General features: G+C 41.4%; 1 protein-coding gene across 2 annotated transcripts; it reads left to right on the forward strand.

The window, feature by feature from the left end:
- The first annotated feature begins 5,986 nt into the window (after positions 1-5,986).
- On the forward strand, positions 5,987-14,695 carry agtrap (angiotensin II receptor-associated protein). 2 transcript variants are annotated; one of them, XM_071920994.2, is made up of 5 exons: positions 5,987-6,122; positions 7,463-7,497; positions 7,751-7,859; positions 9,088-9,298; positions 13,339-14,695. In XM_071920994.2, exons 1-5 carry the CDS (start codon positions 6,096-6,098, stop codon positions 13,461-13,463), a joined length of 507 nt encoding a protein of 168 aa, XP_071777095.1. In that variant the 5' UTR covers positions 5,987-6,095; the 3' UTR covers positions 13,464-14,695. The 2 variants fall into 2 exon arrangements, with proteins under 2 accessions (XP_071777095.1, XP_071777096.1); XM_071920995.1 differs by lacking the exon at positions 13,339-14,695 and adding an exon at positions 11,587-11,948.
- Positions 14,696-15,648: the final 953 nt, after the last annotated feature.

The raw sequence follows: 15,648 nt of genomic DNA on the forward strand, positions 1-15,648 counted from the left end.
ACTTTTCTTTTAACAGTTTTAAAGTTCTAAAAAACTAAAGTAAATATACAGGAGCGCTGCTGGCTGGTTCTGTAGTATAAGAGGGTGCTCTTTGGTTTATGGGCAGAAAACATGAAGTAGAGACCAAGGCAACTCCTCTTTAAAGTATCAAAAGGCAAAAGACAAAAAAAAAATGATAAGAAAAAGTTTTGATGATATGAATCGCAGTTTAAATCGCAATTGCAATATTCTGTCAAATAATCGCAATTCGATATTTTGTCAATATCTTTAAGCGCTAGTCCACAGCAATGTATGGTTATGTTCACATGCCTATGGGGAGGTAACTATATGCACCTATATGGTCCTATTTATGAGGTGATAAAGGCCATCTAGCTTGATATCCATCACTGTGGGGTCTCAGTCTGTCTCATGGTGACCTCGGTACGGTCGTGCTGTGCAGCACCTAAGGGTCGGACGGATCTTTTGAAACGATCGGTCCAAAACGAATGGCTTTCTCGCTGAGCCTCTCTCTAGCTGTTTGAAGTGACTGCAGCCTATAGCTCAGGGCCACGGGAGCTTTAAGGCCTGGACTCAGTGGGTAATTGAGTGTCTTCTGAAGGAGGGCGAGAGCTTCGACGCCTCGCAGCAAAAAAATGAACTTGTTCCCAAGGTCCGCCTGAAATCCTCAGAAGTTCAGCAGAAGTTCTGAGAGAAAGAGCCTGGGATGTCAAAGAAGAATAGGCCCTGCAAATATTAGAGCAAGCGCAATCAGTAACAGTCAGTGCATCTATGAGCAGAACACACAAGCCTCCCTGCAAATCTATCCGTATCAATATTTGATCAGGCGGAGAAAGTAAAGCAAATTTTTCGTACCTAACTATCGGCTCAGTCGGACTGTGATTGTGCCATCCTGATTTACGGCCATAGAAGAAAAGCGGTGGTGATGTATTTTTAATACTTACCTCTGAGAGAGTGCTCCGGTACTGAGTGCCCTGTTGAAACCTGGCCAACAGCCAGCCGGATGATAGATTACACACAGCCACATCCTGGCAGAGCTGCAACATCACATCACTAACACCTGAAAGACACCAATACGTTTCTCGTAGATTTCCTGAAGTAATTCATTACTATAGAGTTGCTATCTCAAACCCGACTTTTCAAGATCGGTGTGCTCTCAAAAAGCATGCGAATACGACAATGAGAACAATTTAAATATGAGTAAACAACGCTGCGGGAAGTATACTGCAGCATCTTTCCAGCTTCTGGGACCTGCCCAGACTGTAAAACAGCCCATGAATCATTCGATGAGAAGGAAGTAGGGTATTGGATTCTCTGTAAATGAAGTGTAGAAGACGACGCACTAATGAAAGTGGTGGTGTGTTAAATTTATGCAGTCTGTCAGTCACTTGTGAAGTCTGTCGCTGCAGGTTAGGAGGTAAAGGGAGTCATTTGTTTCCAATTACATTAGATTGCCCTAGGATTGATTTTTCTCTGATGGTTAAAGACACTACACCTCAAATGAAATAACACGCCCATTTGTCACACCGCGATGTCATTTTAAAACACACACACACACACACACACACTCGGGACAGCATATTGGGACTGCTAAACATGCACTTGAAGTGATTGAAAACATAAATACTTCAATCAGGGGGAGAAATCTGCATAAAGTGTGAGTCACGCGCTGTCACAGGGGTCAGAGGTCACAGAGAGGTCAGGGGTCACACTGGCTGTGGGAGTGCAGGGGCCATCTGCCATGCTTGAGGCATACAATGGGATTTATTTCCATTATGGGTGTGAGAGGACACCCTGATACAGAAGCACTGGGAAGCAGACTGAAAAATAAGCCCCACTGTCTCCAATTGTGGAGAAAAATCAGCAAGGGGGCATCTTACATTAGCATTTTAAAGATTTGGCTGCTGCTCTTATCCAGGGTGACTTACAATGAGTTCAAGAGTGAAATATGCTTAAATTCCTCCATCGCCGCCATTGTGGACAGGCAATAGTGAGGAGTGTAAATGTCAGCCGTAGCACCCAGAAGTAACAAATATTTTATGATTATGTACAATAGACAAGTGGTAGGTAAACCACTGTCTAATGAAAAATGGTAGAAATACATGTACATATACATGTACATATACTGTACCTATACATATACATATACATACACTACCAATCAAACGTTTGGACACCTGATTGAATGTACTATGTTTTCCATTATCTTAAAGCCATTTTGATCTAAAGGCTTCTGCTTAAATGCTTGAAATGTGTTTCTTACACCAATATAAATAGTGAAGTTGATGCCTATGTATGAATTTCTTTCCAAAGCCTTTGCCTTTCCATCAAGGCAAAGGGCGGCTACTTTAAAGAATCTAAAATATAACATAGTTTTGATTTGTTTAACACTTTTTTGGTCACTGCATAATTCCATATATTTGTTATTTCATAGTTTTGATGTCTTTACTATTATTATGAAATGTGGAAAATTGTAAAAAATAAAGAACAATGTGGTGTGTCCAAACTATTGACTGGTAGTGTATACATATACAGTACATGTACATTACATATACACATACACATACATATACATATACATATACATATACATAAAATACATATACATATACAGGGCAGGAGCATGATCAGGTGCAAATAGAGGGGAAGAGGATGTGATTTAGGGGTGAGAGGAAGGCGGAGGGGATGTGAAGTGTTTCTTGAAGAGATGAGTTTTCAAATTGCCAATGAAGTATTTTCTCTACACTGTTCAACTGGAGTGACTGGAGCGTATCTATGTGTGGTGAAAACCTGAGGGGGAACAATATAAAAGTGAAGGTGCAATGCCCCTTAAACACCAACACAGAACCAGGCCAGTATGATGGTTAAAGCCTCATCATAATCTATCTAGCTTGAATCTATACTACACGACTACTGAATCATGTGTTAATATGGTGGATTTGACTGTTCAATTGAATATTATTTCCTGTGCTGTCGCGCCGCGCAGGAGCTCAATTCCTTTTCTCGTTGAAAAATGGATCAAAAATCTGTGGGTGGTCTGCATATAAACAATGTTTTCTCCTTTTAATGTGAAACAACAACAACTTCTGTAACTAAATGTGCTGCTGTGATCTTGGCCAGGCCTTCCTTGGAAAAGAGATGTGTGTTTACAACAAGATAACCTGGTTATTAAAGGTTAAATAAAACATACAAACAACAATAATAAAAAAAACAATTTATCCGCACAGTGTTTTACGATATGCTGATCAGTCTTGCTGCAATTATATTGATCTTACAGGGGGGTAAGTGTGGTTTGATGGCTGCCTGTTAAGAAAATAACTGACAGATCAGCTCATAACTGAGGATTCAAGTGCAAACCACACCTGGAGGGAAAATGCCTGTCTGTGAATTCACCAGGGATTATTATACAGCGAGGATTTGTCAGCCAAGAGCACAGTTTACTCTGCTATAGATTTTACTTGAATTCCTTTTAGGAAGGGAAAGTAGGAGGAGAAGATAGAACCAGAGGCAAATAAATATAGATGACTATAATATATTGTGTACATTAGCATACATGTTGTGCAACGTGTGTAGTAGCTAGACCATAAAAGTGCCTTTGTGAAACAATCCTATCCAGAAAACAAATAACTGTGATTACTAAGGTTAATGGTGTTTGACTGTAGTCAGTCAGAGACAAATGTTATGGTTTCACATCTTGGAGGATGGAAGCGCAAAGGAGAAACATAAGAGATGGTTAGCCTAGCCGTTTTTAACACTTATCTAGCGGGGAAAGCTGACTGAGAAGACATTCTTATTTACACCAACGGCCTGAGGGAAGCGGTTGCAGGCAGAGATAAAACTACATGCAAATGCTCATTCATATCCAGCAGCAGCCCACTGCAACTGCACTCCTGTACTGTCAGTGACTGAGCAGCTCCACTTGAGAAGGTGGGGATTAACTGCCTTGCTCAAGGGCAGCTCATTTGCAACTCTGGAGGTCTGCAGTAGGCTGTTGGTAGACCAATATATTGATTTGCTGCTATATCAGGCCGATTTGGAAACTTTTAAGAAAAACTGGATATCGGCCGGTGAATACTGTTCACTGCTGATATGAAAGAGGTAAGGATATGATTTTAATCAACAGCTTCTGGCAGTCTGCAAAACCTGAAATCTGCCTCACAGGATTCTGTTACACTGTTAGATATCATCAGTTTATGATGTTCAACAAATTCCAGGAGTTATTTTGTGATAAAGTGATGTAATTTACTTTTTTGGTGAACCCACTTTCCCTCAACCTGCCTCGTCTAACTTCAACTAGTGATTTCCTACATTTCCCAGAATGCCTTTCAACAACCCCCAGAGAACGTCCCTGAACTTGTTGCATTCTGCTGTGGGTTATACATGAAGGTGGAGAGAGCGATAGTGATAGCGGAGCGAGAGGTTTTCCAGTGGAGAAATACTGAGTCATGCCTGTCACTACCCGATCTGAGTCACTACCCCCACTAACCCTAACCCTCTCATGCCACTTTTTCTCATGCCACTTTAAAACGACAGCCTTGGCCATCATCTTACCCTAACCTCAACCATACGGGCTCCTTGCCTAAACCCAACCGGGGCATGCGCGACTCAGACCGGGTAGTTACAATGCCCCTTACTCACAACACATCATGTCTTGTGGCTGCATTGCGTTCTGGTCTATTGAGGCTGCTGTCACTGCAGAATCTCTTCCTCTTCTACGATGGATTTCTCCCTGTATGATTGTTGAATGTCAGTGCAAAATGTTGAGTCTGGTGAGCTGGAAATATTTCACATCATCTACGATTGGCCACTTGTCCACAGGAACAAAACAATACACCACCAAACAACAAAGTGGGCCCAGGAAGTTACATCACCAATAGCTATTATTTTTTAAATTGTGTTAAAGTGTTATTGGGTGGATTTTTCCTTTAAGGAGCTCCTAACCCACTTAAAATAATTTCATTAACATTACTTGCAGTAGACAGTGATCTAAATGCTGTTTTAGAGGCTTTTCCACCCTGCCAAGAATACCATTCTGAGGTGGAAACACTGAATCATTGCATTTTCTGGCATGAAAATGGCCAAATTTAAAGAATATTGACGGTGGCTCAGTGGTTAGCACTGTTGCCTCACAGCAAGAAGGTCCTGGGTTCGAACCCTGGTCTGTCCTAGGTCCTTTCTGTGTGGAGTTTGCATGTTCTCCCCGTGTTTGTGTGGGTTTTCTCTGGGTGCTCCGGTTTCCTCCCACCATTAAAGACATGTATGTCAGGGTTAATACTCCTGTCAGTGCCCCTGACCAAAGCACTGGCAAAAAGAACTGGAGTTGGTCCCCGGGCGCTGTACTGCGGCTGCCCACTGCTCCTAGTGTGTGTATAGGATGGGTCAAATGCAGAGGATAAATTTCCCCACGGGGATAATAAAGTATACAAATACAAATTTAAAGAACATTGAATATCAGCACTTAGGCAGCTTAAATCCACAAAATATCGACCTTCAAAAACTCATCGGTCAAACCCTGCTTTCCAGTCACAAACCCGCTTTAATCATACACACCGGCCAAACCATTACAGAACTTATTGTTGGCCAAATAATTTTATTTGACTGACAAGTAAAAACAGCAAAATACAGTATAACAGTTTTATCAACTTTATAAATCACTAAACCAAGATTAAGTCAAATTGATCTTGATTTTTCCAGCTATCTGCACCTCAGTCAGCCTAGAAGAGGAGATGTGATGACTGACTGTCTGATTTTGAGCCGTTCAAACACACATGCTACATTCCTGATCCTTCATAGTAAAGTGCTGGTGATGGTACAGCAGCCTCGGTGGAAGCTGGGAATAAAGACTGTGACCAATGCTTAGCGCTCATATGATTTCTCGCAGGCTGAACTGTATGAGGCGCGGGGGGCGGGGGAGGGTGGGAGTCACATGGGAGCGGTCAGGCTGCTGTCACATGGTTTGTGTTTGCAGACTGAGCCGAGGGAGGAGTTGGGGAGAAGTTTCAGTCACAGAAAACCTGCATTTTTGTTTTATTCATGTGGTCCTCAACAAGTTGATACAGTGAAAGGGGACCGAGGAAGATCTGCGTTGGCCAAATATTATGGAAATCCCTGCCATAAATCTGAAGGTAAGTTTTGATGTTTACTTTATGTTAATGTTGGATGCTACTGACTGTGTTTACCACAATGATTGGCATTACATTGTAGCTGTTATCGCGTCCGTACAGTCACAGTGGATGTTGCACAAGTTTTACCGGTAATTCCTATTTGTGGCAACCACGGGTCTCTGCTTTAGATCCAGAATTAGACTGGTTTAAAGTAGTGCAACGCATTTGTATTGGTTGATTTTCATAAAGTACAAGTAAAAAAGGATGAATGAGGGAGTTATGTATTGGAGTTGTAGCCAACTGTAGAGCAACAGAGGGCGAATAGCCGTTGTCGGTAGGTATTTATCCTACTGTAAATTAGAGGTGACGCACTTACGTTGCTTTTCTAAGTATCCAAAATATGTAAGACAGACTACAAAGGCATATTTTAGGGAGTAGTGATGGGAGCTAGGTGACTTTAACAAGGATGGACATGTTAGAAATACAGATATAGTGATAAGACTGCTCATAATTCATAAGTCATGATTAATGGCAATATTAACCACGTGAGTTTGGCACTGACCTCAACCTAAGAGAGTCCAAATTTGATCTTGTAGTTTTTGTCATTGTAATTTGGAGCAAAGATCAAGCAAATATGTCCAGAAATCTACTTGGAAGCTGTATCTGAAAAAATTCCCACCAGGAGAGCATTCAGGATCAGTGTTCCCCTCTGTTTATCACATTAACCAAATAACAATGTCATCAGTCATCACTGTTTGTCGCTGGAAATGTAGATGAGATAAGTGGGTTTTGAAGTTTTGGTGGAAAATGATATGGGATGCAGGGAGTTTGCTATACGCAACATACACTGGTGAATTGACACCCTTGGTTAACCACCTCGATTACCACAAAAAGTTGCTCATGTCATATCATAACCATAAAGAGGAACACCATTCAAGGGAAGTCCTATATGCTATTCATAAAGTCTAGGGCAGTCCATATACAGTTTGTAAAAATGGACAGCTTTCATCCAAAGCCAAAAAACATAAGACTCAAACTTGTGAGTATGAAGCTGCTCCCTAAGTGGGGGGAAAAATAAGGTTTCTACGCTAGAAGAAAGTTTATTTGGGTATAAAAATCCCAAACCAACAATTTGTGAAACCATGAAATCGATCCCCACATTTATTGTCCCTGAAGCAGCTCCAGGCTTTATACCTGGTGCAAAGTGAACACAAGTTTGAGTTCTCCAGTTTCAGGCTTTGGGAGAGAGCTGTTAGTGATCACACATATGGGCTGGACTGTCCTAGATCACAGTTTCAACATGAAACTAAACTGAGCGGTGTTCCTCTTCAACACTTTTTGTTTCTTGTTCCCCATCACAGGCCATAGTACTGGTGCACTGGCTGCTGACAGTGTGGTGAGTGTGAAGAATGGCTGCTTGGCTCCTACGAGGCTTTTTCACAAACCTGAGGAATTTCTCTTCTCTCTTCACACACACACACACACACACACACACACACAGACATACCCACACGCATAGTTTGACCCAATATCTCGATGCAGGCCTACTCTTTAAACATAAACCTCCCATACTGTGTGTTGTCAGACATAATTTCTTGAGTTTGCCTAGTCTGTCTTGTATGAACTGTACATGTGTGTATTTGCTGCAGGGGATGCATGGCATGGCTGCCCAGCTCCTTTGCTTGGGGGAACTTCAGCGTTTTAGCAGTTGGGGTGTGGGCCGTCGCTCAGAGGGACTCGATTGACGCTGTGCTCATGGTGAGTCTTTTGCCTTGATTGCTTCATGTAGGCTGCGATCCCAACGTCATGTGACAGTACAGGAGTCTATCTATAGGCATAGCGCTGCGTATCCGCTCTAACCTATTTGTGTGTGGAATCTAGGACAATCTGTGAGCATCCCCTCTAGAAAGATAGCCTTCCCTTAATTCCAGCGCACATTGCAAAGTCGTTGGGACTTCCAGAGTGTGTCAGTTTACAGCAGCAGATTGCCACATCGTGTGAGAAGGCATGTTATATGCAATACAAATGTGTCTCACCAAAGCAGAGACACAAAGGGGAGCGAGCCAGGAGTGGCACCTCTTGAGAAGCTAGGCATCTGGTGTCTTGCTCAAGGACACTTTGACAGTAATGGATTCTGACTGTTGCAGGATTGAACCTGTGAAGCTTCCAGTCACACAGCAGTCTCTCTTCCACCAGGCCACACTTGCACCTCATGCGCTTTAAAGTCTGATATTCATGTCGCTCACATCCAGGGTCTCTCAGAGGGAAGAGCCTGGTGAACTGAGCTGGCCAAAGTCAAGTAGGCAGGCTGGAAAAAACAAATCAATTCATCCACGGTATTCTTTCTGGTGCGTGCTTAAAGCAGCTGGTTACACAATGCAAGACAGCGGCCTGTGTTTCAAAGTTAATTGGACAAATCACTGGAACAGGATGCTGAAGATGTTTTCATTTACTTCTTCATGTACTGATTGCATTTGTTTTATGATTATTTCCTGGCTTCACTTTCCCAAGATATTTATCTCCTTTCCTCTGAGATAAAGGTAAAGGTGGCCAGGAGAGCAGGAGAGCACCTGTGGATTTTTTTGGGGGAAAATGGTACTTTTTGTGATTCAGAACTGACAACACTAGTGTAAAGTTCATTTGGGTGTAAAAACTCAAACCAGTAATTTATGGATCCAGAAAATAATTCCCCCATTCATCCTCAACAAGAAGTCATTTTGACTTCCTGGTTCCACTTTCTGACGTGTCCAGTGTGAATCCAATTTGATATTTATCTCTTTCCAATGGAATAAATATCAGAATAGGAATCACTTTATTTGCCACATACAGTAAATGCAAATACAATAAATCTCTCTGTGGCGTTATTGCAGAGACATTGACAGTTTGCATAGAAATGCTTTCTATTTTAACATATGATATGAGGATAAAATGACCTCACTTCTACTCACTGGTCCAGTAAGACATTTCTGTTGTGCTCTCCTTGTAGTTTCTGATCGGGATGACCGTGACGATACTGACTGACATCATCCATTTTGGGATCTATTATCCGCTGTCCGAATTAGTGGTGGACAGGAACAGGGACACGTTTCGTTTCAGCGCGGGAATGGCCATCCTCAGCCTGCTGCTCAAACCCGTGTCCTGCTTCTTTGTCTACCAAATGTACCGTGAGCGCGGAGGAGATTACAACGTCAACTTTGGTAAGTGCTGCTAGATGTCTCCCAGTCATTAATGTACGGTAAGATAAGGAGTTTCTGGATTTTGGAGGATGCGTTAAAATGGAGGGCTGTTCTCTGGTGTCACAAAGGCTGGGTATCAAGGAACCTATACCTATTGGTACTGTGCAGATTTTTGGTATCGATATAGACATCAACAGATATTGGAAACCTTGAAAAGATGGGATTCTTACAACAGAAATTGAAGCTGCCTTCCAGCTTTTGGGGATTTTTGCTGAGGAAATCAATTGAGCATGGGCTAATTCCATTTAGAAAAGCAGATGGCATAGAAAATGAGCAGAAAATGACTTACCTCATTACATAATGAATCAGGCATTCATTCATCAAGGATATGTATGGGTAAAAAAGAAAATTCCCAATGATCCCCTGTCCTGAATGTGACCCAAACTGGAGGAACGGTATAATGCATGTGCCTCAGATACCATTACATTGCCCAGCAGCGTTTTGAGCAAAGGCATGAGATCCTCCCTGTGTTGTTTTATGCTGTTTGGCATGAAAGGCCTGTGGAGTTCACCACAAACTGGAAGGCTGTGTACTAAACCGCTGGCAGATGATACCACAGTCAAGCTAATTGAGTTACAGTCACAAGACTAATGCAGTGGAATATCATGGCTGCACTTTGGATAAGCAAGTAAATCATTTTTCTCATGACTGATGAGACAATCATCTGTTTATTGTCCCCAATCTGACTCCGTTTATACTGCGTGGAGGAACATATTTGATTCATGCCGCTTTTGATTGGAGAAGCTGAAAAAATGATAGAAAAATGGCACAGGTTTCCGTAGTTTTTCCAGCTGTACCTTTGTGTCAGTATGTGTGCACAGTAGTAGATATTTATCATGTATCGACCGTTCAGCGTAGCAAACTCCTTGTGGGCGAACAAATGATAAGCACACTTCTTCCATCGACTGGTCAGGACATACTGGAGATATGTTCTTTGATTAACCGTGTGAGGCCATTGATTTGTGGGCTTTGCCTCTCTCTCCCAAGAGCCGTTCCGTCAGAAATCCCACCGAGGTGAGAGGCTTGTTGAACTGTTAAATCCTGCACGTTGTTACTCATTACTCATTTCAAAACAAATACTATTACTTGACTTATTACTCCCTGGGAGAAGTAATTTGTTACACTACTCATTATATTACTTTTCCATTTCTCTTGCCTCCAAAAAGTCGGGATAACTCAATTGCCTCGCCTGTGCGCTTCTATGTGAAGGATTAGGTGAAACCAAATAGTGGTGATATCCATTGTTCTTGCTCGATAAAATCAAAGTAATGAGAATAGTTCCATAGAGGGAAAGTAAAGTCTTCTGCCATTTCTCATCTAGACTAGCTCAGCGTATGACAAAACCGAACCAGGGGGTGTGGGGATATAAGTGCTGACAAAACTAATAACTTATTTTTTTGATCCGTAACTGTAATATCACCACTGAAATTGAAATAGCAATTTGTTACACTAATCATTAATGGGAAAAGTAATGAAATTACTTCTGTGTTACCACGGTTAAACCGTTATTAATACATACAATACACTATTTGGGGGATAATTGAATATTGATGAATCTGTTCTCTCTGTGATTTTTAGTTTAATGGCCCATACACACAGCAGGTACATCCATTTGACTTTGATTGGCTGTGTAGGGGCTGATGAATGTAGCTAATGTTAGTTTGAGACAATGTGTGTTTTAATTGCTGTCTGATTGCATGGCTGATGTTAACGTGGTTCCCTGCTGCACAGCACACTCTGGGAACAAGGCAATCAGGTGTGTGTGGGCAAATTGTTGATTCAGGTATCCAGGGGCCTCTGAATTTTGATTGGCGGCCCTCTTGTGCTGGCTTAAATGACTCTGGCTTTGATGTGACTTTGACAGCGTTTCTAGTTTTACATTTACTTTGCTTAATAAGGGCTTCAGTTCTGAGTTTTGAAGCATTCAAGTACAAATTACCTGCCATGCATTATCCTTAAATGCTCCCTGCTTGCTCGTGGTTACAGAATCAATTAATGTTTCATCCTACCGTTTATAGGAATTTGTTGAAATCTGCATTTCCCCATCCTGTTCTCAGTGCACCATCATCTATAAACCTCACACTATCTCTCGTGCTGTTTGTAATTTAACCTCTCTGTCTGTGAGTGAACTCTGCCTTCACTGTGTCTCATGTTGTTCTTGTTATGATTTGATCATTTGTCTTTTGTCTCTTTCCCTCTGGTCGCTCTCTTCTCCTCTCCTCCTCCGTTGCTGACCCTTGACCTCTCAGACTTAGAGACCTCTGTGGACAGTCGATGCACTACGGACAGTGCTGACAGTGCCTTTATTGCCCGCCGCTACTGATTCCCGGCCTCTTCCTTTTCACCATTTCTCTCCTTCAATCATCCTCTCCCATCCCCTTCCGCACTGGAAGTAAGATTAAAAATAAGGCTGCTGGACTAAAAAGAAAGTACACCTAACTTTTTTCTTGGTTCTTTTTTTGTCCCCTGTTTCTTGTTCACATATGCTCTCTTGTTGGTGTGTTCTTTTGTCCATCCATCTCTTTGTTTTTTTTATGTCCATCCATCTCTCCATCTGCCTATTCCCAGCCAGACATCTTCATCAATCATTACTACCTTCCCGTACCTATCATACCTGCAGAGCTTTGCTTGTGTGTGTCAGTGTCAGTATAGTATGCTTGTATTCATGTTGCTACTGTATATATGTGTTTATATGTGTTTTTGCAAGTTTTCATCTATGTATTATTCATACTGCTACTCTCCAGACACCTCATTTGTGTTTGTATATTCTGTTTGCATATATTTAAAGTAGAGATGCATGATGGTGCACATTCTCAAGCAGGCCTAATTAACATAACATTGAACATAATGTTGACTCATAATAGGCAATGAATATAGGCAGTGCGTGTGCATACTCAAATAGACATGAATTAACAGGTGATTTAAGGTTTGGCTTGATTTTGTTGTGCTCAACATGGTGTAGTGCTTTAGAATGAATAATGCATTTTTAACTTATGGTTTTTAATAACTACATAGCTGTAATTAATATAATTTTTTCAATGCATCCAATTGTGGAAAAGCTAACTCTCGTAAATGAAATGAAATGGCAGTTTTGATTAGCATTATATGTGCATTCCTGATGCAGTAAGACTCTGGGCTGTGCAGTATGGCAGAGGTGAGAGTATGCAGGCCTTCGTAGTTCAGAGAAATGTCATTGGTATTCTGCCCATGCCAGACTCAGGGACTGTTTATTGTGTAGAGGTTCATAAGGGATTCCTATAGGATATACCAGATGGATTATGTCAGTATATTGCCTTCACAAAATCATGTTTGCCTGAGATATATTCTACCTAGGAACTCATATGCACAGGTTTTCAATGTAAACATTTCAGAAGGATTCAGGATTACTAGAGTCTGAAGTCTCTACAGCAGAAAGCTGTAGGAGATAATCAGTTTTTCGCACTCAATCTCAGATCGTTGACGGTGGTCCGTTCATGTTGCCCAGTTCTCCACAAATAGCCACAGTGTAAGTAGCTGATCAAACACGGGTGGATCTAAAAAGCACTGTGCGAGTGATGAAATCTGATAAATTTTAGTCCCACTGAAAGAAACATTTTGAATGTAATTTGCTGTTTTCTCAGTCCAGTGTTCATCAGAGGCGGTTTGTGCCTTACTGTATGTTGGCAAAGTTAGTTTCCAACAGTATAATCCATATTTATCCAGAGGGTGCCAGATGCTCGAGTCAAGATAACAAATCTGCCCAACTGTGTCATTAATCTGTATATGAGAAGAAATGAGTGTGAACCTCTAAAAACAAAAAAAAAACATTTGTGAAGATTGTGCAGAACCTTTAAACTTCAATGTGAGGTTTACTTACATGTATTTTTAATATAAACAATCGTCAGCGCTCCAGAACAAGATTCCTGATTAGTCACAGTGTTTCTAAACGGATATGATTATGAATAATACATTTGCATGGCGGGGGGTTGTGTGTGTTGAAGACTTTGGGCTTGTTTCTGCAGGTTTCCCCTCTGTAACACGAAACAGAGATGCCTACCAGTCCATCGACCAGCAGGATCAGTCGTCCGGCCCAGCCAACCCCTTCAACCAGGCCCAGGACGGCAAACCAGCCGTCCGCTCGTACTGAGAGAGCAAGGCGCTGAACTCCGCAGTGTTTTCCTTCCCATGTTATTTTATGCAGCAGTGGTGCTTGGGGGTAATTTTCGTTTTGGTTCCACATCCGTTTTGTAGTGTTTTGTAGTCCTAGTGCAGATTGCAGCACTAAAAGCAAATTGAGTACTTTGGTAAATCGTGGTAAAAACATGAACTCTAAACATTATGGCCGCACTGTTTGGGTTTTGGAGGGAAATTTGCCGTAAGTAAACTCCATTTTAATTTCACATTTTCTTTAGCAGTGGTGGTATTTTTTTCTGCTGTGATGGCGCACCACTGCTGAATGAATACAGAGGAAATGCTGCTCTGCTCACTTCCATGCTGTGCTACTATTGTTGTAGCCTACTATTTTGTTGTTCTTTTTTTAAAGAGGAGGTACAGTAGGTGTTGTATGGAGCTGTTGAGTCTACAGCAGTTTTCGCAGTTTACTTGTCTTTCCAGATTAGTCTTCCTTTCAAACGCGGCACTTATGGACAATAAGAGACTTGTCCGTTTCTCTTTGTGTTCTGTAAGTTATGCTCATTTGTGCTCGTGTCACTCAGTATTTATCTTCTTCATCCTCCAGTTAGTGGTTGCTTTACAGCTCCTTAATGCTTGAAGTTCATGTCGGTTGTTAAATACACTAGAGAATTGAAATGAATGTCCAGTGTAACTTGTGCCTTAGACATTATGTTGCACATGTAAATGACGTTTGGAATATATTGTCTCTGTCGGGTAAAAACCTCGTATCTCCAACATGTGTGCTTTTCAGGACCAAAGCAAATCAGCCTCATTTTTAACTCGACCACTGTGCATTTTTTGTAGTTTATCCAGTGGGATTTGATAGCGTTTTATAAGCCCAAGGGTTGTAGAATTTTCTCAGCTCATATAAAACCAAATAATCCTTCAGTTGAAGTGAAAACATGAAAATCACCAAAATTGGAGTTGCGAAGGTTTTCACACGACAACAAGCGGTATGAGAAAAGAACTTAATGGTACAGCGCAGCACACTAAGCAGGAACACTGTTCATGTACTGCTCATATATGCAAAATAATGATTAAAGCTACCATCACACCTAGCACTATAACTATAAGAGACACCTACAAGTATGAATATTTATAGTCTTTTCTCTCTTTCACACTAATAATACCTATGCAGTCGTGACGCACCTGTTTATTCCAAAGATTGAACTTTGATTGATTACTCACTTCTGATTGGCCGCAAATGCTTGAGCATTTTCACTGCACAAAATAAAAAAGCTCTGAGAGAAATTTGACTGTGCTCATAGTGATCATGCAGTGAGAGCACTTTGTGTTTATAGTCAGCACTGTGTTGGGAACACACTCCGTTCTGCTCACTGAAAACAATTTTAAAGTTGTCATCTTTATAGTTATTGTCCCATGTGTGAAGGGGCCTAAGACTGCCATAAGTCTGCCTTCTGCGTATCAGTCTCCACGCTACACTAACTTCCTCTACTCTCTTGCCTACTGTAATATCTCTGTGTCCCCATAAACTACTGACCGCACACTGTACAGCCTCCGATAGCTGATGATCTGTTACAATATGTTCCTACTGTAGGAAGACAGTAGATGTAAGTGTTACTTTTTTTCACAGGTGAATGTTAAATGAAGGGTGTTAAACCTCGAACGGTTTGCATTAACATTTGCAGCAGCTCTGTGTTCAATGTTCAATGAATAATGTGTGATGTCACTTTGACCGCGCACTCACTGCACCTCAATTTTAGTGTGCAAATCACATAAGGTTTCGGAGATAGCTGTTACAGCGTTATGAATGCAGATACTGTAGCTGCAGAGTAGACTTTACTGAGCGATTGCATCAGTTGGATCTTTTTGCGTCAGTTGTGAAACTGAATGTTACAACTTTGTTCCTGTTTCAGAATCATGAGCTTAGTGACCCAAGATGTGACAAACACGTGAGTCAAGTGATAAGTGATATAGTTGTTTTCTTGTAGATGTTAAATGATGTAGTAATACAGATCGTAGGTCACATGAGACACCTTACTTGCTTACATACCTCATGTAATTGTACCTTGGTTCAGTTTATACACCAATACCCAGTCACCCAGTCTGACTTTTACAGATGTTACCATAACGTATGATGGGAACTGAACCCCTAACCCTGGTACTGTCCAGCAAGCTACAGAGTCACATTCCTATAT

This window comes from Centroberyx gerrardi, chromosome 5 (assembly GCF_048128805.1).
Source record: "Centroberyx gerrardi isolate f3 chromosome 5, fCenGer3.hap1.cur.20231027, whole genome shotgun sequence".
NCBI classification, from domain to species: Eukaryota; Metazoa; Chordata; class Actinopteri; order Beryciformes; family Berycidae; genus Centroberyx; species Centroberyx gerrardi.